This window comes from Aspergillus fischeri, genomic scaffold (assembly GCF_000149645.3).
Source record: "Aspergillus fischeri NRRL 181 1099437636245 genomic scaffold, whole genome shotgun sequence".
NCBI lineage: Eukaryota > Fungi > Ascomycota > Eurotiomycetes > Eurotiales > Aspergillaceae > Aspergillus > Aspergillus fischeri.
Window position 1 is genome coordinate 656,700 of NW_001509773.1, and position 20,886 is coordinate 677,585.

General features: G+C 49.6%; 7 protein-coding genes across 7 annotated transcripts, besides 3 other annotated features; 3 read left to right on the plus strand and 4 right to left on the minus strand.

Moving 5' to 3' along the window:
* Positions 1-32: 32 nt before the first annotated feature.
* On the minus strand, positions 33-3,315 carry NFIA_103720 (uncharacterized protein; the record flags this gene model as incomplete). The annotated part of the gene is made up of 12 exons (XM_001266780.1): positions 33-979; positions 1,041-1,080; positions 1,135-1,251; positions 1,314-1,668; positions 1,719-1,849; positions 1,900-2,039; positions 2,099-2,381; positions 2,434-2,615; positions 2,674-3,004; positions 3,080-3,105; positions 3,161-3,200; positions 3,265-3,315. The coding sequence occupies 12 exons, from the start codon at positions 3,313-3,315 to the stop codon at positions 33-35; spliced, it is 2,643 nt and encodes an 880-aa protein (XP_001266781.1).
* Positions 3,316-5,163: 1,848 nt separating this feature from the next.
* Positions 5,164-6,209, minus strand: NFIA_103730 (fungal specific transcription factor domain-containing protein; the record flags this gene model as incomplete). The annotated part of the gene is made up of 2 exons (XM_001266781.1): positions 5,164-6,043; positions 6,103-6,209. The coding sequence occupies 2 exons, from the start codon at positions 6,207-6,209 to the stop codon at positions 5,164-5,166; spliced, it is 987 nt and encodes a 328-aa protein (XP_001266782.1).
* A 4,178-nt stretch (positions 6,210-10,387) lies between these two features.
* On the plus strand, positions 10,388-13,057 carry NFIA_103740 (putative C6 transcription factor; the record flags this gene model as incomplete). Its single annotated transcript, XM_001266782.1, has 2 exons — positions 10,388-11,937; positions 11,995-13,057. The coding sequence occupies 2 exons, from the start codon at positions 10,388-10,390 to the stop codon at positions 13,055-13,057; spliced, it is 2,613 nt and encodes an 870-aa protein (XP_001266783.1).
* Positions 13,058-14,648: 1,591 nt separating this feature from the next.
* NFIA_103750 (uncharacterized protein) lies at positions 14,649-15,958 on the plus strand (the record flags this gene model as incomplete). Its single annotated transcript, XM_001266783.1, has 2 exons — positions 14,649-15,063; positions 15,177-15,958. The coding sequence occupies 2 exons, from the start codon at positions 14,649-14,651 to the stop codon at positions 15,956-15,958; spliced, it is 1,197 nt and encodes a 398-aa protein (XP_001266784.1).
* A 904-nt stretch (positions 15,959-16,862) lies between these two features.
* Positions 16,863-17,477, plus strand: NFIA_103760 (DUF4202 domain-containing protein; the record flags this gene model as incomplete). Its single annotated transcript, XM_001266784.1, has 1 exon — positions 16,863-17,477. The coding sequence occupies one exon, from the start codon at positions 16,863-16,865 to the stop codon at positions 17,475-17,477; it is 615 nt and encodes a 204-aa protein (XP_001266785.1).
* A 209-nt stretch (positions 17,478-17,686) lies between these two features.
* NFIA_103770 (VIT1/CCC1 transporter family protein) lies at positions 17,687-18,541 on the minus strand (the record flags this gene model as incomplete). The annotated part of the gene is made up of 2 exons (XM_001266785.1): positions 17,687-18,194; positions 18,252-18,541. 2 exons carry the CDS (start codon positions 18,539-18,541, stop codon positions 17,687-17,689), a joined length of 798 nt encoding a protein of 265 aa, XP_001266786.1.
* Positions 18,542-19,605: 1,064 nt separating this feature from the next.
* On the minus strand, positions 19,606-20,449 carry NFIA_103780 (uncharacterized protein; the record flags this gene model as incomplete). Its single annotated transcript, XM_001266786.1, has 2 exons — positions 19,606-20,212; positions 20,271-20,449. The coding sequence occupies 2 exons, from the start codon at positions 20,447-20,449 to the stop codon at positions 19,606-19,608; spliced, it is 786 nt and encodes a 261-aa protein (XP_001266787.1).
* Positions 19,635-19,692: a microsatellite.
* Positions 20,117-20,184: a microsatellite.
* Positions 20,329-20,376: a microsatellite.
* Positions 20,450-20,886: the final 437 nt, after the last annotated feature.

The window sequence follows — 20,886 nt, forward strand, 5'->3', positions numbered from 1 at the left end:
GCAGACATTTGTCCTCATAGCTAATTTTACCTTTAAGCGGTCTGTGGGTTGAAGGCCTCAGGGGTGCCTCGGACGGTAAGCCCCTCAGCGGTGACCTTTGTAGCGGCCCCATTTTGATGACCGTTCGTGTGGCCATTGGGGGCGCCGTTGCTGAAGGCATTGTCCATTTCATCGGCGAATCCACGCGAGGGATATCCAGTCTTTGGATACCCGTCAGCACCGACCTGACCACCCTGGGTCGCTCGACCATCGGCTCCCTCTGTTGGTCGGCCATCGGGCTTCTCTCTGAGTCTGCCCTCGGCCGTCCGGTGAGGCTTGCGTTGGATGGAAGCGAGTTTGGGGATGTCCTTGGACTCAGAGGCACTGCCGATAGAGAAGATTGGGGATTCCCAGCGCTCTCCCTTGCGCGCGAGATCAGTGTATTCAGTAGCCTTGTTGGAGACTGCTCCAGGGAGCTTGATGTCTGGGAACATCGAGCCGTGAAGAGTAGTGACGGTCTGGATCTTGGTATCGCGCTGAGCAATTGCTTGAGCCTTTTGCTTCTTCTCGGTCAGCTTCGCGCGCGCAGCGTCCATGTAGCGCGAGTAGATGTTGGGAGCATTTGCAGGATCCTGCTTGGTAGCTTCCTTTGCACGCTGAACCTCTTGGTTGACTTCAAAAGCAAATGCATCACCTTTGACGAAAGCGTCATGGATCTGCTTCTCGAGCACCTTCTCCAGGGTAGGTCGAACAATGTTGAAGAGCATGGGCTTGAAGATGGCGAAGAGAATCTTGTGCTTGGACTTCCTCAACTTGATGTCGAGATCGTGAATCTTCACCGTCACCTTGTCCAGTTTGACAAAGTGCTGACGGTCCTCCTTATGAGCCGTGGAGGCCGCGATCTTGAACCCAAAGCCCTCGTTACCGAGGAAGATGTCCATGACGCCCATGTCTGTGATTGAAGGGAATCCCTGCTTCTTCTTGATATAGTAACTGACATCTAACGACGAGTTAGTAAGACATAACCTCTCAATATCGTCATGTTTCGATATTGAACCTACCTCTGAGATCGGCTTGAATACCGGATACCGAGATCATGATCTGAGCAAGGAATCAGTTTGAGCAACGGACATAACCGGATAACGCGTGACGAACCTTGTTGTCTCTCTTGTTACTGATGTTCTTCCGACCCCAGCGGAAATAGTTATCGCTACCAAACTCCACGACATTCGGCATCAGATTGTCACTCTCGATGACGAGATTCTCCACAACCTGTGAACATTGCAACGTTAGTCATCCGAAACCCTCAAGACAGTTCCTTGAAGCAGACTCACCACGTCGGCCATCGGATCGGACACCTCGATGCGAGGCACAGGGACATAGCGAACGTTCTCAAAGACCGAAGGTAAGATGACATCTCTGATATCTTTAAGCAGGTGCTTCTTGAAAGCGACATTGCCACTAGCGTCTCGACCAAGGTCATTGAAGAGCTTCTCCAAAGCTGAGCGGAATGCTCGATTCTGAGGGTCTTGATTGAACTGATCGCCTATGAATCTAATCTCATCAAGGATCCGATCGGTATGATCCTTGTAGCGATCGCGCAACAGGTAACGACCGTGATCGTACAATCGGTCCCATTCACGGTCGCAGTCCTCCTGCATGATGTAGCCTTGTTCTTGCAAGGTTTTCCTACTCGAGTCAGAATGATCCGTATAGTCTACCTTGGCGGTCAGCCTTACCGAATGAAGGTGTCCATGTTCTTGAACCAGCCTCTGAGTTCCGGGTCCCTGTCTGCATCGCGGTAGATTTTGTCAAGGGAATCGAAGAAATCATCCAAGGACGTGCTGTTTGCAAATCGTTCAATGAGAGTCTGGAAATAATATTAGCTTCACCGTCAGCGCTATTCTTCTGGTCACTCACCTTCAGATTGGTTTCCATCGATTTGATTCTCTCGTTGCCACGGAGTTCTTTTGTGGTTCCAGCACCTTGTTGGGAGATGTCCCTGGTGTGACGACCGTACTTCTCAGCGAGAGAAAGGAGGGTGCCAACAGCTTGCTGGTCTATTATAGGCCGCAAAGTTAGCGTCTATCCAAGCTTCTGATCTACGAATTGAACTTACAATCAGGATGACCCTGGATCTCAATAACCATCTTCTTCAATCGCCAGATAACTTGCTCGCGTCTCTCCTTCGGCATTTTCTGCTCCATGTAGCCACGAGTCCGCTCCTTGAGCTCCTGGGCCCGACTCTTCGCTTCTTCGGAGACATCCTCTGGGACCTTCTCTTTGGCCTTCTGGGCCGCCGAACCGACACCAGCCTGGACATCGACATCCTTAGCAGTGGCAGGGTCTTGGCCACCCGTTGCAGATTGTGTTGCAGTGTTTGCTACATCACCAGCTTCTTCCTATGGGAGAAGTGAGCATGTGAGCAGATAAGCTGTCAGAAGAGGATCTTACCTTGCTTTTTTGAAAGCGAGACTTGAGCTGTTCCTTGGGGATATCAGGCTTCTCGTGCCAGACATTCTCTTCAGCAGGTTGGTCCACTTGGGACAGCTGCTCCTGTGAAGGTCGAACCCTGTCGGCAGCTTGCTGCGAGACATCACCAGCCATGTCACGAGCAATGATCATAGCATCGTTCACTGTGAAGCGTCAGTACGGTACTTAACTCGGCACTGACTTCCAAATGAGTCCACTTACAGAGCTTTCTGAACTCTCCGTTTGTGATCAGGAGAGTACCCAGGGTTTTCAATCCTTCGACAGCCCTGTCGGCGTCCTGCTGGGCTGATTCTTTGCTCACTGGAACATTTGGCTGTACCGGCGCTTCGCCAGTGCCAATCTTTTGAGCTTCCCAGATAAAGTCTTGCAATAACTGGCCCTCATTCTTGCTAAGAATGAGTTTCTTAGCTTCGTCAATTATCACCCGGAGATCCTTAACCAGGGCCTGGCCCTCGCTGGACAGTTCTTTAGGAGGGGACGACAGGGCCTTGGAAGTAATGGCACTGTTTAAGGCGACATCACATTGCTTGTTCTATAGACACTTTATCAGTACTAGGCACAACCCACGCGCCTTGACGCATTTTGCGAGGATGATCCGTGGACTAACCGAGGGAAGCTTGCCGTTTTTGAAAGCTGTATGGTCCGTTAGCCTGAAACAATTGCTGAAGGATAAGTGCTCCAATCTTACCTTGATATATCCCGAACAACTGCAACTTCTGGTTGATATCCTGGAGCAAAAGATCACTGTCAGAGCACTTCGTTGGAAGTATGGGGTTGCATTGGTATGCGTACCTTTTCCTTTTGCTTAGTGTCCATAGGACGATTGACAGTTCTAGACGGCATGTTGAGGTCTGTTGGCACCGCTAATGGATGACTTGCGACCGACAATGACAATCAGACAATATTGAGATAGAAATTATGACTGCCACAAGAGCCCTCGATGGTCACTTGAGAAAGGGATAGATAAGCTCCGCTAAGCCTTTATTTTTCGGGGAAGGGAAGAGACGAGTAACAGACAGATTACTAGTATGAAGTGCACGAGAAAAGAAACAGATAACGAAGATCGCGTCACAGGGGTATCACCGGAATGGAGGACGCGAAAGGGGAATGTGTGTTCAGTTGAGGTATGAAGATCAGTGGTAAGGTAGACAGAACAACTATGGATCAAGAGTGATGTGGCCAAAAGTGTTTGGAAGTCGATGGATTGTGGTGACCTATTTAAATAGTTTTCTAGACAACTAAGATCAGATCAAGGGGACAAGAAGAGGAAAGAAAAGTTGTTCGTGGGTGACATCGATTATGACTGTTATTGATAGGGGGCTGCAACCCTTCCCTGGATGCTTGACGTCACCGTGTCGTGGGTTATCTGTATGCGCTGGGGGATAGCTACTAAGGTAGGGAGTACCTGAGGTGTCTGGGCAGAGGTACCTTACTTTTGCTTTTGGTCGGGTTCCTGAGCATGCTACGTAAGAGAAGCCTGTTCTTTTCTTGAAATTTGGTCCAGCATGTGCATATGAGTTCCGACGAATATGAGCTCATACATGATCTTGGCTGAAGACAATCAGTCAATCAATGGGAAGAGGCGACTAAACCAAAAGGAGGCAAATCATCATCTGTACTAGGTTATGAACAAGGACTATCTATTATGGCCGACTCGATAAAGTTCAGAGCATGACGAAAAGCTTGGGCTCTACCGAGCTAGCCATCGAGTCTTGACGATTCAACTTATATTCACACAAGAAAATGTACATGGTAGAGCCAAAGCCAGCTATCAATGCTAATTTCCCATCTGCATCAGCCCCCGGTTTACAACCCACAAGGCAGAAACAAAAGTGAAGCCTCTGCGCTCTTGTTGGCTCGATCCCTTTACGGAGTAGGGACTCGGCGTAGGGCGTACCCACTTTGTAGTTAGTCCCAGTAACCTTGAATCCAGAAGGCTTGGCACTGAGCATCGTTTTCCTGGCCGCCGACTAGCCACAAAGCACAAATTATCAAGTCTAGAGTTTTGAGGTTTACAAAGAGAGTAAGTTTGCAGCGAAAAATGTGAAATCATAGCTCCATTAGATGTGCTACTGGTCTATTCGCCATCCCGAGCAGGTTTCGACGCGCTGGGAATCTTTCCGCGATGACTTAAGTGGTCAAGGTCCAGACAAAGTTGTACTAGAGCTTTTTGTGGATCATCAGTCTGACGTCAAGAGTCGATCTGCCCACCACTTCAGCACTCCACAGTCCACAGTCTACAAACGCTGCGTACTAGTTACCTCTGGGACCTCTTATTCAGCCCAATGTTATGGTCAATTACAGGTATTTCTTCCGTCGAGTTTCCTGGATGGAGAAAGTGGGGCTGCAAAAAGCAGCTGTAAGTACCATGTAGAAGTGATCGCAATTTTGCATGCGCACCAAAATAGAAATGACAGCGGTTGAATGTTCCACTTCGTCCCCTATCATGCAATGCGGAAAAATGGTGAAACGGACGCACTATCGTCTCGGTGCCATGCATTTCGATGCCTGATTATTTACAGACTCCCATAATAGGCGCATATCTGCAGCCTAGAGTAGATGAATACAGGTTAACTCGCACTCAGCTGGTACCATGTCTGTCCTCGACACCCTTCTCTGAAGGACGACAAGGAGTACCTCAATGGGTAGGATCATTTATTTAGCGGACTAATATTCAGCTCTTTGATTCGTTCATAGACCATAATGGCCATGATGATACCCAGGATATCCACCACCCGCAGATGGGTGCAAGGGTGGTCCGGTCACATAAGGCCCTGCACCTGGAATGTAAATCGCGGGTGACTGCATGAGCCGTTTTCGAGCAGACGCTGAAATTGTCTGGAATGTGTCAAGAAGCGTTGCGATTCCCCATTTTCTAAGGCAGTACTGGAGAAGATCCTGGGTATAATCCAGGCATACGCTCGCTCGTGCATGACAGTTCGCGCGGTCCTTATTGTCGATCACGGGTGGTTCTGGTGTCTCAAAAGCGATGTTGGGAAGCGGTGGCACCGAGCGGTTCAGGACGAGTTCTGAATGTCGGTCCAAGAGGTCGAGAAACCAGCTACTGACCTGGTATGCTCGCTGAATGTCAAGATATGTCATCAGTGGCACTAAGCTCGGCGTTTCCAAAATCTGGTGAAGTTTGCGGATGTAATCCATGCAATGCTCAAACAACAGAACCTTCGAATAGTCAGATGTCCCGATAAATCGATGCATGGGCGACAAAATGATGACAGTCGTGTAAAGGGACTCCAGTGTATATAGAATAGTGAAAGGCCCTGCAGTGTTCTGAGGAGCATTCTCCAGCCATTCCTGGGCTTTGTAGCACAGGGTCCAGGTGGAGATCGCATTTGGGAGGGATGCCTCATTTTCGTATTCGTACTTATTATGATATGCAGTGGACAGTATTTGCCGGATTTTGACTATATGCCAAGCAGGTTGCGCACTGTGCAAAAAGACATCGCTTGCATCTGCAAGAGCAAAGCCAGGTGCTGTGGTAACTGAGGGTAAAGCGACATTGACAGACCCATCGGAGAAGGAAAGTGTTCTCTCCAACGCGGTGCTTACACCCCTGTTCTCACCCAAATCAGTAAGATTGAGCTCGTATCAGAATGATGTAGAGGCACAAACCTATCCAAGCAGTAGACGCAATGATAGACAATTCGACGAATATCTAAACGATCAGGAGTAGACAACTCTTCCAAAGGAGGGTCTTGATGCAAGCCAAGATCAACCATTGCTCGGACGGCCGTGCCTACAAGATACCAAGTACGAAAGTGGTTAGGGTCGAAAAAGGAATACTGGGCAAGCAACAGTATCCCCTGAATGCCAACCACGGATCCTGGGCGAAGAACTTCTTCGGCGTATTTCAGCGCCCCAGAAATCAAAGATAATGCCCTTTGATGATCTCCGTCGCCAGGCTGATACGACGTCGAAGCAGACGAGATGGCTAAGACAAGGCGTAAAATCCAATGATCAAATGGCTTGGCGAAACGACCACCGGACTGATATACAGCATCTACAGACGTCCAAAAACTTGTCTCGACGAAGAAAGGCAGCTGTGTGTATAGGTTGTCGAAATAATGGCGCAAAAGGGGTGTTATTTCATGGCGTGAGGGTAATGACTGCGATGATAATTTCGGCAGCGGCTCGGCAATTGCCAATGATAGTAGAAGATTGGCGAAAGACGTGCTCGAAGTAATACCGTGGAAATCTCGTGAGGTGGCATTGACCGACCTAGAACGGCTGGTCAGCAACGAAACAACGAGGGCAATCGAAGATGAACGGACAAAAAGCCGAAATCCCCAACTAGGTCGTCAATGTCGGAAACCTCTTTGCGATGTGATTGAGCGACACAATCCGGCGATGAAACCGAAGTGATAGAGCTTTCCCGGACAGTTCCTATTTCATCCGTTGATGAAGATTCCTTGCGATACCGCAGGCTTGCAATCTGTTTTTCAAGTCGCTCACAGTACCCCTCCAAGGACGCTACATAACTTCTCTCTTTTCCCCTAGCAAACTCGTCACTGGCGCCAGAGCAGGTGCTCGCTTTCCCTACTCTTTCGCACGCGGAGCAGGCAGGAAGTTTCCCATCGCATTTTATTTTCGCGGTTCGGCATCTTGAGCAAGCGGCAACCGGCCGACTAACTTTGAGAAGCGGTTTGTCTAGAAATGGGTTTGCCGACATTCTAGCATAGTATTACCTGGGCAGCATGTCAGAGGATCGGAAAACAGATTGCAACAGAGTATGACGCGTCTGAAAACACCAGGCGCATACCGAATGGCGGACGGACAGTGGCTGAGATTCATGTGAAATGCATGCAGCATGTCAGGTATAAGAACGATGGTTCTGAAATGTGGTCTGCCGAAGCAGTCAGAAGTCTTGCGAGCCAGGAGCGCGACCGAAAGAAGATCAAAATAGAGGCTGATTCATCTACTATTTTAATGACTTTGGGAATAAGGAATTCAGAAGAGATGGCAGAAGTACCTCGGGATCGATCATTAGTTGCTTTGACAGACTTGCTCTCAGCAGAACATTCGGTCACTGTGGATCTCTTTTGCTTTTCGTGACGATGTACTTGACGATGTACCTTTATAGTAATAGCGAGAAATTCAGAAGAGTAGATTATCGATGTCAATGTCAAGAAAAGCCGACTACCATATCCTGTGGAAATATTAGTGATATTTACCGACAAGTCACGAGGTTATCAATGGAGGAAGTAAGTAGCGGATTTGCTCCGCGTCGCAAGTCACTAATTGGGGTATCCTGAGGAGATAAGAAAGGGATAGGTTTAGGCAAAGCAAAGCGGTAAATGAACCCGGTTACCTCGACCAAAGGGGTACCCAAATGAAAAGTTCATGCCACCAACTGGGTCAGCCTGCAGTGGTGTGCATCCAACAAAGCAGCATGACCGTTATGCCGCGGGTAAAGGCAGTAGTAGTGTGAGCAGTCGATACGTCGTTGTAGATACAGTGGAAGTGGAAGAAATCATCATCTGCTGATCTTCTGCCTAGGCTGATTTGGCTCTTCCTCTTCCGTTGGGTTTCCTTTTTTCCCCACCTCTTAAGGACACCCCACCTTCCGTACTCCATACCCTCTCCACCATACCCAGCAGCTTATCTCTTCAGCAATGGAGAACTCTGCCGCTTTGCCGACAATCGAATACAAGAGTAATTGTCCTAATTTTCCTTCCGCGAATACTACAGGCGCCTCGGGGGAGATGATACAGCATGATTCGGGGGCTTCGTCCTGAGCTTCAGATGCATGCCACAGACCAACGCATATGTATATCCTTCCCCGGGCATCCCTCTTTCAGACAACGAGTCCTGTTCCCAATTAGGAAGCTTCAACATAGACGGCTGCCATGCCACGGCACTACCATCCTGGTTCTCTTGACTACGGTATTCTCGGATTTCCGGAACGAGAGATCAATATCAACAGCTGCTTTGCACCCCTTGTCTATAGTGCATGGTTGGTGCCGTGCATATCCAACACGCATCTGTTATACAGACCTTACGCCTGTCAACTTACACAGGTTCCAGTCTTGGTCTTGGCTGGTTGTCATTTGCGATCCAATTCCAATCATTATCCGGATGTCCTTCCTTTCACAGCAAGCTTACTTGGCCCTGCAGACTCGGGTTTCTAATGCTTCAGGGCCTCAATAAGAGTTTTCGAATCCCTCGTTGACGTTAAAGAGATATGGGTTAGGCACTAGCTTGGCCAGCTCAAACATCTCGGTCAGAATTTGAATATAGCGGGCCACAGACTTATTGGTCTCCCTAGCGCCATCCTTCCCTATAATCCCAAACTGAATCCAATAAGTATGTCCACCCTTGAAGTCTGTGTTTCCACATCTAGCAAAGGTTATCAGTAATTCGGATGCCTTCGATTCGGTGGAATACCCGACCAGTCACTTGTTGTAGCGAAAGGCTCGAACCTTCTGGTGGCTTGCTCGGAAATAATGCGAGCAAATTCATCCCCATTGCGGCGGCATCAAGAAACATAGTTGAAAGGCTGTTTGCTCCCACTCAAGGCTTTGAGAACCTCCGCAATTTGCTTAGTCACGGAAGTCTTATAACTAATTGAAGACTAAGTAGCATCCTCATATCAACCATCATGTAATCTCCCGAAGGACGTGGGCAGGACAGGCAAAAAAGCATAAGCGAGTCACTGGAAAAGTATTACACTGAGGACCGCAGTATATATTGACTTCACCAGGATCTGATTTCTGCCCGATTCAGGAAGCTCCAAGTCGTGAGATCTCGAGCAACGCTTGCCGCTGTTTAGCAACAATGCCTTCGTCATGAACCGGCAGAGACGAGCAATCAGAGAAATGTATAGTCGCAGTCGCAGTTGATGTTTCAATCAGAACGACCTGCTGCATCAACTTGGCATATAGCATGAATAGTCTCCTCAGAGCAACCCTTTCGCTGTGTAGAGCACGTCAACAACAGCTATGAATTTCAATAATACAAAGCATTCCTGCGAGGGAGCAATCATCCATTCAGGAATATGACCTAGTCCATATGGTTCGGCCAACCTCCTATTTGCTGAACCCGTATATTGAACTTGTGCAGTGGCTGGAGCTAAGCAATACCTTCCAGCAGCCCTTTGCCCATAGTTTTGAACGATAGAAACTTTCCTTATCGACGACCACGGTTGCTGGATAAAGATCAGAACCTCGTCGTCTCTATTGAATGACCTCCTCGCAACTTACAGCTATGGGTGATTGAATACGGCATATTTGGTCGATTCAGAAACCCTTAGCAAAAGCAGAAATAATTATCGTAATTTGCTATTGGACATCGACATAACGATGCAACAAGAGCACATAGATACATCTTGGACAGTTGTGAGCTTGAGCATCGGGGTGGGTGGAATAATAGAAATACTCACCTACGACTGGTTGGTCTCAGTGTGGTTAATGTTACCTCCCGCAGGTACGTAGCTACCTACTTAAAGAACCAAGTCGTTGGCTCATCACTTGACTTAGCGCCTTTGTGGGATCTGGACCGAGGAGGTACCACCACGCCCCTCCTCCTTGCATTCGGAGGATCAAAATATATACTGTGTCCGCTGAGCGCACAAAATAATAGAATTAATCGCCTGACGAGCGTTTGAGACCAGTCACGAGTGCTCCGATTTAACGTTCCAGACTGATGGTTTCCTCCGGGTGCTGCCGCCTACGCCTCCTTGCAGATGAACCCTGAATATGTCGACCGTGCTCTGTCGTCAACATTATTCTGCCGGTGCTCGAAACATCAATTGTTACTGTGGGTCTAACTTAAACTCAAGAACCCCTCACAAGGGCAGCTCCATGTGAAGGCATGGAAGCTGTATTGCGTAGCGCTTTGTGACTCGGAATCCCTTTGAACGTGCGCAACGACTCGTGGGCTGTCTACCCGACGCACGACCATGGCCACACATTCGAGTCCGCTGGAATCACATCCACGATTTACAAATCCGTGGAAGGAGCCATCCGTCAAATCTCCACAGCAGACAGGAGAAGCTCCCGACGGGCGGATTGCGCATACATTGACAGCGTGTACCAGGTGCCGACAGGTACGTTCCTTTTCGAGAATTCATCATCTTCCATCTACCCCGCCTGTCGAATTTCTCGTTCCTAAGCTAAGGGTTACGAAGCGAAAATCTAGGTGCGATCCAGGTATTCCGAGATGTTCCCCATGCGAACGCAGTAACGCCAAGTGCGTATACTACGATTCCGCCCGCAAGTGCACCATACCGAGAACATATATTATCTCCCTGCGCGAAAAAGCTCGCATGTTAGAAAAAGAATTGGCCGATCTGGAGAAAGATATTCAACATGCTGCAGATGCCGAGCTCATGGTCCGAGGGGCGGGGCGCATTCGATTCAAAGAGAATGATGAGTCGAGGTACCTTGGGCCATCCAGCGGTATCGCAATTACTCGTTTGGTCATGGAGATGGCCAAGCAGAACACAGACTCAAAAAGCATCAAAGATGTTGTTCCTGAGTTCACAGCACAGGAGATCAAAGCAGCATTTGCGCTAGAAAGCTCTAAACCGACATCGAAAGTCTACCCCATGATCAGCTCAATCCCTCAACCTAATCTACCCCCGCGTAATCTGACTTATCGACTGATTGATGTATTTGTAGTCAAGGGTGAGTTCTGCCTCTCTAAACCGACGATTCCTGGTGCATCTCGTTTGACCATATCTGCAGCGCAAGCCATGCTACCGACGCTGCACGAGCCTTCTTTTCGCCAGGAGGTTGAACAGGTCTTCAATGGCTCTGATGACCCTTGCCTCAATTTCCAACTCCGCATGGTCATTGCCATCAGCATGCAAAAAATGAGCACCGAGTATGCAGGGCTGGCTGACAGTTACTACTTGGCGGCACTACCATACTTAGAGGCCTCCCTTAGGCGAATGGATCTCAGGGCTCTGCAATGCCTCGTCCTCATAGCCCAATACTCTCTGCTGACGCCCACAAGAACGGCTGCGTACTGGGTTGTGGGCATGGCGGTCAAACTCTGTCAAGACCTCGGTCTGACCGAAGAAGCTACAGTGACCAAGTCGCCGGATGGGCGGCCATTGAACCCGTTGGAGGTTGACATGCGAAGACGGTTATTTTGGATTGTCACCTCGATGGAACTCGGCCTCGCGCATAGCCTTGGTCGGCCAAGTTGCTATTCTATCCCCCATGATTACATCAACGTCAAATTCTTCGAACTTGTGGACGATCGATATATCACAGCCGATGGAGTCCTTCCCGGAGGCACACCAATCTTAGCCAAGTGCATAGCCATCCACTTTTTCAAGATGAGATTACTACAGTTAGAGATACGGCGAACTCTGTATTTGAACAAGCGAGACACCCCTGCGAATGATCAAGACCCGTGGTTCTCGCAAATGCTAGCCAAGCTCGACCATTGGGTGGCTTCTTGTCCTAAAAACGATGGCGGTAGCGGATTGAGCGAAAAATGGTAAGAAATCAAATCCCGCGTTGTTGACTTTGTTGATCACTGACCTTTCCCCGATAGGTTTCATGGCAGACGGAATACGATGATCGTCTTCATGTTCCGACCATCCCCTCAAGTCCCAGAACCCTCCGTTGATGCTGCACGAAAATGCTATGAAGCGTCGGTGTTCAATGTTGCAATGCAACGAGAGCAAATCGCAACTGGGTCAGTTGATCTGACCTGGATTTTCACACAATCACTCTTTATGGCGCTCAATACCATTCTCTGGTCCTTATCGTACCCCGATATTCGAAGGGAGCATCCCATAGAGGAGGTCAGGGCTCATCTCAACGTCGCTTTGGAAGCGATGATGCTTGCTGCGGAGAGGTGGCCCGGGGTTGAGTCCGCTTTGCTGCTGTACAAAAATCTTGTGACTGCATGCCTCAAGGCTTATAATACTGACGAATCGTTTGTCGTTCATTCGCCGTCCAACCATGCAACACCGTCATCCACACAGGACGTAATGACTCCGCCTTCCATTTCCAGCCCTTCTAGTACGGCAACTTCATTGCGAGCTGGGAATCATTCAATTCATGATACTGTTTCAGTCGGCACTGTCTCAAGAGGACACTCCGCGGACCCGACTTTCCCATACTCACAAGCATCTCCGGCGGCAGCCGTGAGAGCCGAGTCACAAAAGCCTCCATCCTACTCACATTGGGAGACTGAACCCCCTCCGTTGCAACCGTCCGACTCGAATTCTACGCAGGCATCATACACACCTCAGGGGTATACCGAATCATCCACCGTATTCTCTGACGTCACTTTCAATCCCACAACTCCATTTAATTCATTTCCTTCAGTAGTTCCGGGGTTGCCGGGTTGGGATCCTAATTACACTGTCGCCTCAACGACAGCGAGCCATTTAACCTACGTTAATGCTGCCGTTGACCCAATGCGCTGGATGGACACGATCGATGATCAATATTCTCAGTATTTCAATGGAGCTTTTCCCATTCCACCCTGGCGAGGACGGACGCTCAGTCAGCAAGAGCAGATTGAGCTTATGGCATCCTTGGAGGAAAATATCCCCGACGTCTCCGCACAACTTGTGAGAGAGTCGGCCACATTTTATCAGTCATGATCTTTGCGATACTCCCGGTTGAGATCACCGATCTCGAATTTTTTCGCGATATACATGTCTTCATTGTCTGCGAATCCAGCTATACTCATCCTGCTCTGTTCGATAGTCTGGAATAATGTGCTCGGCTTGGTGTTTGTGCAACTTCTCACTTCAGATCAATGTCTTTACTATCCTAGATTAACCTACAAGTGTTCGAAGGGAGAGGAGGTTATACTGTATTTGAAACGGTTGGCCACCGAGTTGACGGTGATGGACTCTATTGAGTGATAGTGAATCGTTTCAAATCCACTTCATGATCAACATGGGCAATCCAGCGCTAGATCCATTCTACACATTTGAACAGATTCCACTTGTAGCCAGATACCACGTCCAAAGGTCAATTTATCAGGCTGCGGACGCCTGTTTATGAGGGCAGACAATAATGATGAAAGTACGGGACCGCCACATGATGTTTTGAGATGCATTATTGCTTGACGCAATACTTACAATCTTCGAGGCTTCACCATCTCATTTGGAGTTCAGAACTCCGTAGTTTCAGTCCAATGGATTGAACAATCAACCTGCGAGAATTGACTGAGAATTAAGCGTAAAGATCCTGATGGCTGACATCTATAATCCATACATAAGCGCTCGTTTGCTATCCGTGTGTCTAGGGGATACCGCCGCAAAAAGGCACCGGTATTCTTGACAAAGGACGTTATTCTTCCGATTTATGGAGTCTTTCAGTCAACAATCTCTGGCGAATGCATACAGGTTTAATGTAAATCCTCTTTGAAAAACAAACAGGCGCTATTCTCAAAACACCAGATCAAGATTAGACACGTTCATCATGTTCTGCCGTTCCCGGGAACCGAAGGTCTCTGCTCTCTGTATGGCGCACTACCCGAATAGGACAGTAATTACTCCCGGCGCCGAGTGCAAGCGCGAAAAGACACCCGATCACGTGTGCGCCTGGCCTCTTTGCCGTCATCCAACATCTCCAGTCGTTTCTCCTCCATTATTGAGTATCAAAGGGCATCACTATTCACCACCAACACCAAACATCGCCTTCCACTTCTTCCTTTTACGTCAACAAAATATTGATTCCTCGACTCTTCATTTAGAGATCGTGTGATTTGATTGGAATGCGCGGCATTTAGACGGTCGTGGAACGACTACTTGAGCGAACCTCGACCGGCGTGATCACATTCCGCTCCCCCCTCTCAAAGCCTTGATCTGCCCTGGCTTGCTACCCCCGTATCAAAGATCTTCTAGATAGGATTTTTTCACGGTCGGTCGCAGGGCTCAGGCTGCTTGGGCTTCTTGCCTTTCTCTTGTCCCGGATTCCTCATCTAGGATCCCCATGTCTGATTGCGCCTCATCAGCGTCATTCCGAGCAGGGCCTCCTTCACCATCATCTCCCGCTTCCGGGTCATTGAAAGAGAACCACCCGCCGTATATATCCTCTGAACATTTTCCACAGACTCCGACATCTCCTCCGTTGATGTCGGTAAGCGCTTCTAACTATGCCACCAATATCGCATCCTCCCAACCTCCCAGCCAGGCGACGTCACAACCTGCGAACCTTTCATCCCCTCCTTCATCAGCTCCGATGTCTACACAGACCTCACAGCAGCCGACCCTAGGGCCGACGAATTCTTTTCCTACTCCGGCCAGCAGTGTGAGCGGCCACTTCATGGGACCGACTTCCGTCGAGGATTCAGAGCACGCGGGAACATCATTTGAGCATGTGCAAGCAGACTCAGGCGCAACTACTGCCACAGGCCTGCATGCATCATCTACACAACAGTCAGAGCACAGACGGACCGATCACGATCGGGAGTTGGAAGGGCCAACTCCTGGGATAGATGTCCGCGATTTTGCGGGCATGGACGTCCCACATACACGCGACGATACAGATGCCATGGATGTTGACAAAGACGTGAACGCTTCTGCTAAATCCGATGGACTGAGCCTAGAGTCCCTGCAACAGGATTTCTCTTCCGCATTCCATCTTTGCAAAAGCTGTAAGGATACCCCTGATGACTTCTCTACACGGCACATAGCGTTTTACAATGCACTATGTTCCATATCTTATTGAACTGAGATTTGTTAACATTGTGCTCTATGCAATCTACAGCCCTTATTGCGACCGGCCCGGACCCAGCGCTAGATCTCATCTCACTTTATGGTCTAGGTCCGGTTGCGAAATCGGTTGCAAGGATGGATCCTGTCACTGGGGAGAAGATCAACAGGCTCAGGAAGTCTTATGAGGGCAAGCTGAAGGGTTTGGGGCTCGCAGGAAGAAACAAACCCGTGAAGCACGACCCCTCTGCTCCTGGCGGGCTCCGACATCTAACCATGTGGCCCGAGGAGGAATGGCAGAACCAGAAAGTTTATGGAAAGGAAATCAAGGTCGCCGATGTTGATTCGGCATTGCATAACCTTCAGATGAAGGCGATGCAGATGGAGCCGGGCACAGTTCCAAACAACGAATACTGGGAGGACGTCTTGGGTCATGAGAAGCCATCGAAACATGCGGGCCATTGGGACGGAAAGAAAGCAGCTACGCTTCCTAATACCGCCCGATCGCCTAGCCAAGCGAATGAATCACCTCTTCCTACGGAGCCGGAACGCGCTCGCCCTAGTCGCGGGCGCAAGAGGCATTATGACGATAACAGCTTCGTCGGGTATGGCGAAGGCTACGCCGATGACGATGATGACGCCGCATTCTATTCCAACAGTGAAGGAATGGGAAAGAAGAAACGAAAGAAGGTAAGATCACATGCCATTTGGGATGGGTCATGGACACGACTGATCGTTCTTGTTTTCCTAAAGGAGCATGTTTCAAAGGTTTCGACTCCGCTGCCCGATAGAGGCGGTAGCTACGGCGTCGGTATGTTTGGAATTGGAGCGAGGTGACCGAACGACCTTAAGATCTACGGCATGAAAAGCAAATCTCTGTTCAATGTTCCTCTTCGTGAATAAGGCTTCGAGATGTTCCAGACCAGGGGGGGAGGCATTAACTATCCGTGGCATATACATGAATATGCATGCGATGAAAGATATCGCTGAGGTCGGATATCAGGCCGATGACCTTGTCCTGGTCCCATTTATTACTTCTCCGTACATTTTGTTTCTTTTTTGCATTACGGTGCTGGATATACCCGGCTTTCACAATGGGACGGCGTTCGGTGGGGAGCAATAATCAGCTGCGGAAACGGATGCTCTTGTCGCTTTTTAATGTTGTCATTTCATTACCTTCTCTTTTGCGTTTCACCTTTTCTGCTGGATCTTCGATGGGTCAATTGTCGTCGTTGAATTGTCCTTTTCTGTCGCCCCGGTGGATGACTGTTTGGTCAAGGCTTATCAATCATGCTGGTGATATGGCGGTACACTTTCTCTTTTGTCTCTTGAGGGACCCGGGGGAGGTTGTGTATTCTTTTTCGTCTTTTCCTGTCTACGGACAATAGCTAGGGAGATCTCGCTGGCACAAGGATGCCGCCAATGTGATACATTATCTAGATGAATGCATATGAATGGTTTTGCCCGAAGTCTCTGCTGCCTGCCTAGCTATAACTATAGTCATCTAGAGTTTCACCCTCAGGCTCTCACACTCAGCCTTTCACCCCTCGGCGGGCAAGATCGATCAATTGTTATCAAGCGGGGCGGAGAGGACCAATCCCACGGCTCCGATTATTATCTACAACACATTGCAGTGTGCTTTCTTGGGGATTCTTGGATTCTCCTCCTACCTCAATCTTGTCAACCACATACCATTACATACAAGACCATCCTCGCGTGCAACAATCGCAGACCTCCAACCATGGCAACCACCGACCCAAGCGACAAACTCATTAAAGCCCTCGCGCTCATCGACGAAGCCCACGCCCAAGATCCCCGCCGCATCAGCGTCGCCGACAACGGCAACGGCAATGACACAATCCCCTACGAGCTGCACTACAGCAACAAAATGACCACCTACCTCCACAAACGCACCGCCAACCCCTCGGAGCTCCTCCAACTCGCCATCCGCGCCCAGCACCTCAAACGCTGGGAGGTGCCACGCGACTCATACCCCGCCACAAAAGCAGGCTACTATGCGTGGCGGACGTACCTCGCGAAACGGCAGGCCGAGCTGGCGGAGCGGATGTGTCTGGAGGCGGGGTATTCGGAGGCCGAGGCGGGGAGGGTGGCGGCGTTGGTGCGCAAGGAGGATCTGCGGAAGGATGAGGAGACGCAGGTGCTGGAGGATGTGGCTTGTCTTGTGTTCTTGGATGATCAGTTTGAGGAGTTTGAGAGGGGGCATGATGAGGAGAAGATCTTGGGGATTCTGAGGAAGACGTGGGGGAAGATGTCGGAGCGGGGACATGAGTTGGCGCTAGGGATTGAGATGTCGGAGAGGGCGAGGGGGTTGGTTCAGAGAGCTTTGAGTGGGTGATGGGGTTGCATATGGTATAAATAACGTCAAGATACCCAGGCCTAGGTATGTGTGTGACTGTGATTTGAAGAGAGTTGTATAGAGTCAAGTATCGTACATGTCATCATAAATTAAGTGTCATTCCCAATCCTCGTCCCAAACGCCACGCTCGGTCTATATGTCCCTGGACTTTTGATGCAAACAGAATCAAAGGCTGTGGTATCATGAAATCAAGCAGAACCATGGTCGATCAAGCGCACAAGCGCAATAGCAGCCCCAGCCGCTACGCCTCCAACAAAGCACATCTGCACACCACCCTTGATACCCGCGATGATGTTGTCCCTGCCGCTCCAACCCCGAACGACGCAGGTTTTGATGTACCCAAACGCAAGAAGCGTGACAGCCATAACGCCAATACTCCAGTACAGCGCCACGATGACCTGGTCGACCATGAAGTAAGGTATGAGCGGGATGAACCCTCCTACGAAATACCCCAGGGCGAGTGTGATGGCTGAGATCCAAGCCTGGTTACAATCAGGCTGGGTCTCCTTGTGATGGAACGACATAAGGAAGTCAAGGAGACGATCGTGTGATGCATGCAGTGAGGCGTTTATCTGCGAGATGGCGGCTTCCGGTAGACCATAAGCGGAGAATGTATCATGGACGATGGCGCTGGTCTCGACAGGTGAGGTCTCAATCAGTTCCTTTGTTTCGCGGACAGTCGTTTGATATGATTCTCTATAGGCTGTTAGTCCTTACCCGTATTACAACAAGGATGTGAGCGGAAAAACGTACGCTTCACTCTTGGCTCCGACGTATCCACCCAAACCCATGGAGATGGCACCAGCTGCCAGCTCGGCGAGTCCACCTAGCACGACGACTTTGGTGTTCCCCAGCGCAGAGAGACCAGCACTCAGCGCAAAGGGGACAGTGAGGCCATCGGATAGACCCAGGATGGCATCCGAGATGATGCGCGGGTTGATGCGTGATCGGGGAGTAGAGGAACCCGATGAAACGGAGTCGGAGTCGGCTCGAGATGTGTGGAAAGTACGATAGGAACGTTGAGCTTCGATATCTTGATCCATATCGCTGCCTAGAGTGTCAGAATCGCTTGCTGATAAAAGAGGCTTGCCTGTTGCCTGGTTAGCGTTGTATATACTTCGGTATATAGCCGCGTTCAACGAACCATAGGTATCCGGTCGGGGTTGTTTTCCTTCGGTCGGAAAAAGCTTTTGTTTAAGAAATAAAAGCGCCATTTCAGGGGATAAATTATGAGCTCGACCGGGAAATGGGTTCGAGGGTCTGAAGCGCCAGAAGGACGAAATAGGAAGAAGAGAAATATACAGTACGGAGTATTGCAGGCAATCAGTGGCACTGACGTCAGAGTCAGGAGGCGATTCTAGGCCTTTGCAGGACACAGACGCGAGTTGACAGTGAGACGAAGTGATAGTCACAAGTCACAGCAGAGGACTAATATGCTCAATGCCGTTTAAGAAGCGATGCTTACACCGTTTATTTATCGTTCAGTCTCAAATATCCCTACACTCTTATAAGGAATTCGAATTGTGTGTAGCTCCTCTTGCTGATACATCAAGGGGGTTCTAGGTTCGCGGCAATCCACCAATCAACGCATCTGTGATTGTCAGCAATCGAATTTCTGGATCGCAACTTTGTATCTCCCGCAGCTGGTGGTCTGTGTTATGATAATCCGCAATGTCTAATTGGTGAATGACTCAAGAAGATGACCTTTGCATCATCTAGGACTGGTTGATTGGGTCTCAATGATTTCACGCTGCATACAGATGCGTACTCCTTTCATCTCTAGTGGCAGCGCTCCGACCAACCTTGGGGATGAAGATATTGCGTCTCTATGATTGGAGAGAATACGGACTAATGCCAGGACCGGCCACCGGTCTAAGCTGTGGAGGTCCTCACCGGAGAAGGTAGCATTACAATGCGTTGAAATAGGACTGTCACAGAAACGATACCAGAATGCCGATGGTTTTATTGGTAGTCCGTTGCAACGGTTAATCTGACATTAAGGTATTATTTCCAAGGATTAAACGTCACTAAACATATAAACCAGTTCAATATCATTGATAACGAAGCATAAGCATTGTCCAACCAGTCAACCTCTAGGTTGATCAACCTACAGAGCCAGGGCAAGACCAAGGATACCAGCAGCACCCGCAATGCTAGCCGCAATGGCACCAGTGGCAGCAGGAGCAGCAGCAGCGCCTTGTGAGCTGGAGCTCGACGCAGAGCCCTGAGAATCAGATCCCTTGGATTCAGATCCAGAGCCAGAGCCCGAGTTGCCGGCGGCCGTTGCTGCGGCACCAGTCATGGTAGCATAGTTGGTCGAGATCCACTGCTTGACGCTGTTAGGCAGGTCGTTGTACCAGTCAGGGTAGTGACCCTGTTGGATATCGTGGATCAGGGATGAGCGAGCGCTGGGGTTGGACAGCTGAGACATGTACGAGGAAGGAACAGCAGTGATGAGCACAGAGGCAATGGACGGAGGAGGCATGCCGTCGTAGGTGAAGGCGGCGGTTGGAACGGAGAAGGAGCCGAGACCTCCTCCCAGGTCAGTCGGGACGCCGCCTTGCTTGGTGTTTGCAGGAACGTCGCCAGCGGCAGTATTGGTAGGGAAACCGCCAAAATCGGTGTTGGTCAGGTATTGCTTATAGTCGGTGTTGGTCAAGTATTGGTTGTAGTCAGTGTTGGTCAAGAATTTGTCCCAGTTGTTGGTGTCAGCCCTGTGACAACAAGATCGGTCAGTATCGTTGAACTTGCTTGCTTCTGGGGTATACTGACAAGCTGTTCAGCTCGTTCATGAGGCTCGAGTAGTAGTCATACTGTCTCTTGCCAACATCTTCTGGAGAAGCTTCGGGAGCGGCTTCAGGAGCAGCCTCGGGGGCGGCCTCGGGCCTGGCCTCTGGTGCAGCCAGGGCAGTGGCAGTCAGAAGGAGCAAGGAAAGGGTCTTGTACTGCATGGTGAAAGTGGAAAAGACTGTCGTGCTGAAGGTAAGGATAGTATGTGATCGATCTGAAATTCAACGGACTACAGGAATATGCCCTCTGGAGGATGACAATGACCTTAAATGAAAGAAGTTCGAAGGGAACGTGAAGAATACTCAAGTTTGCACACGTCGATTCAGCCTCATCTACTGGCGATACGAGACTTTATACTGTCCATGGCCATTAAAGTTATATTATTAGAATTGAATGCGGCTGGAAACGGATTTTCAGGCCCCAAACAAACGAACTGCTGCTTCAGGCCTCTCAGACGAAGGGCTCCCAACGAGGAGCCTATCATCGCGTACTACGGACGGTTATTGTAGGCCTTCGCCTGACTATCAATGGGGAAAAGAGTCCAGGATGGCCTCTACGGAGTCGAACCGATATCCTAATTTGGAATCGAAGTTGTCAG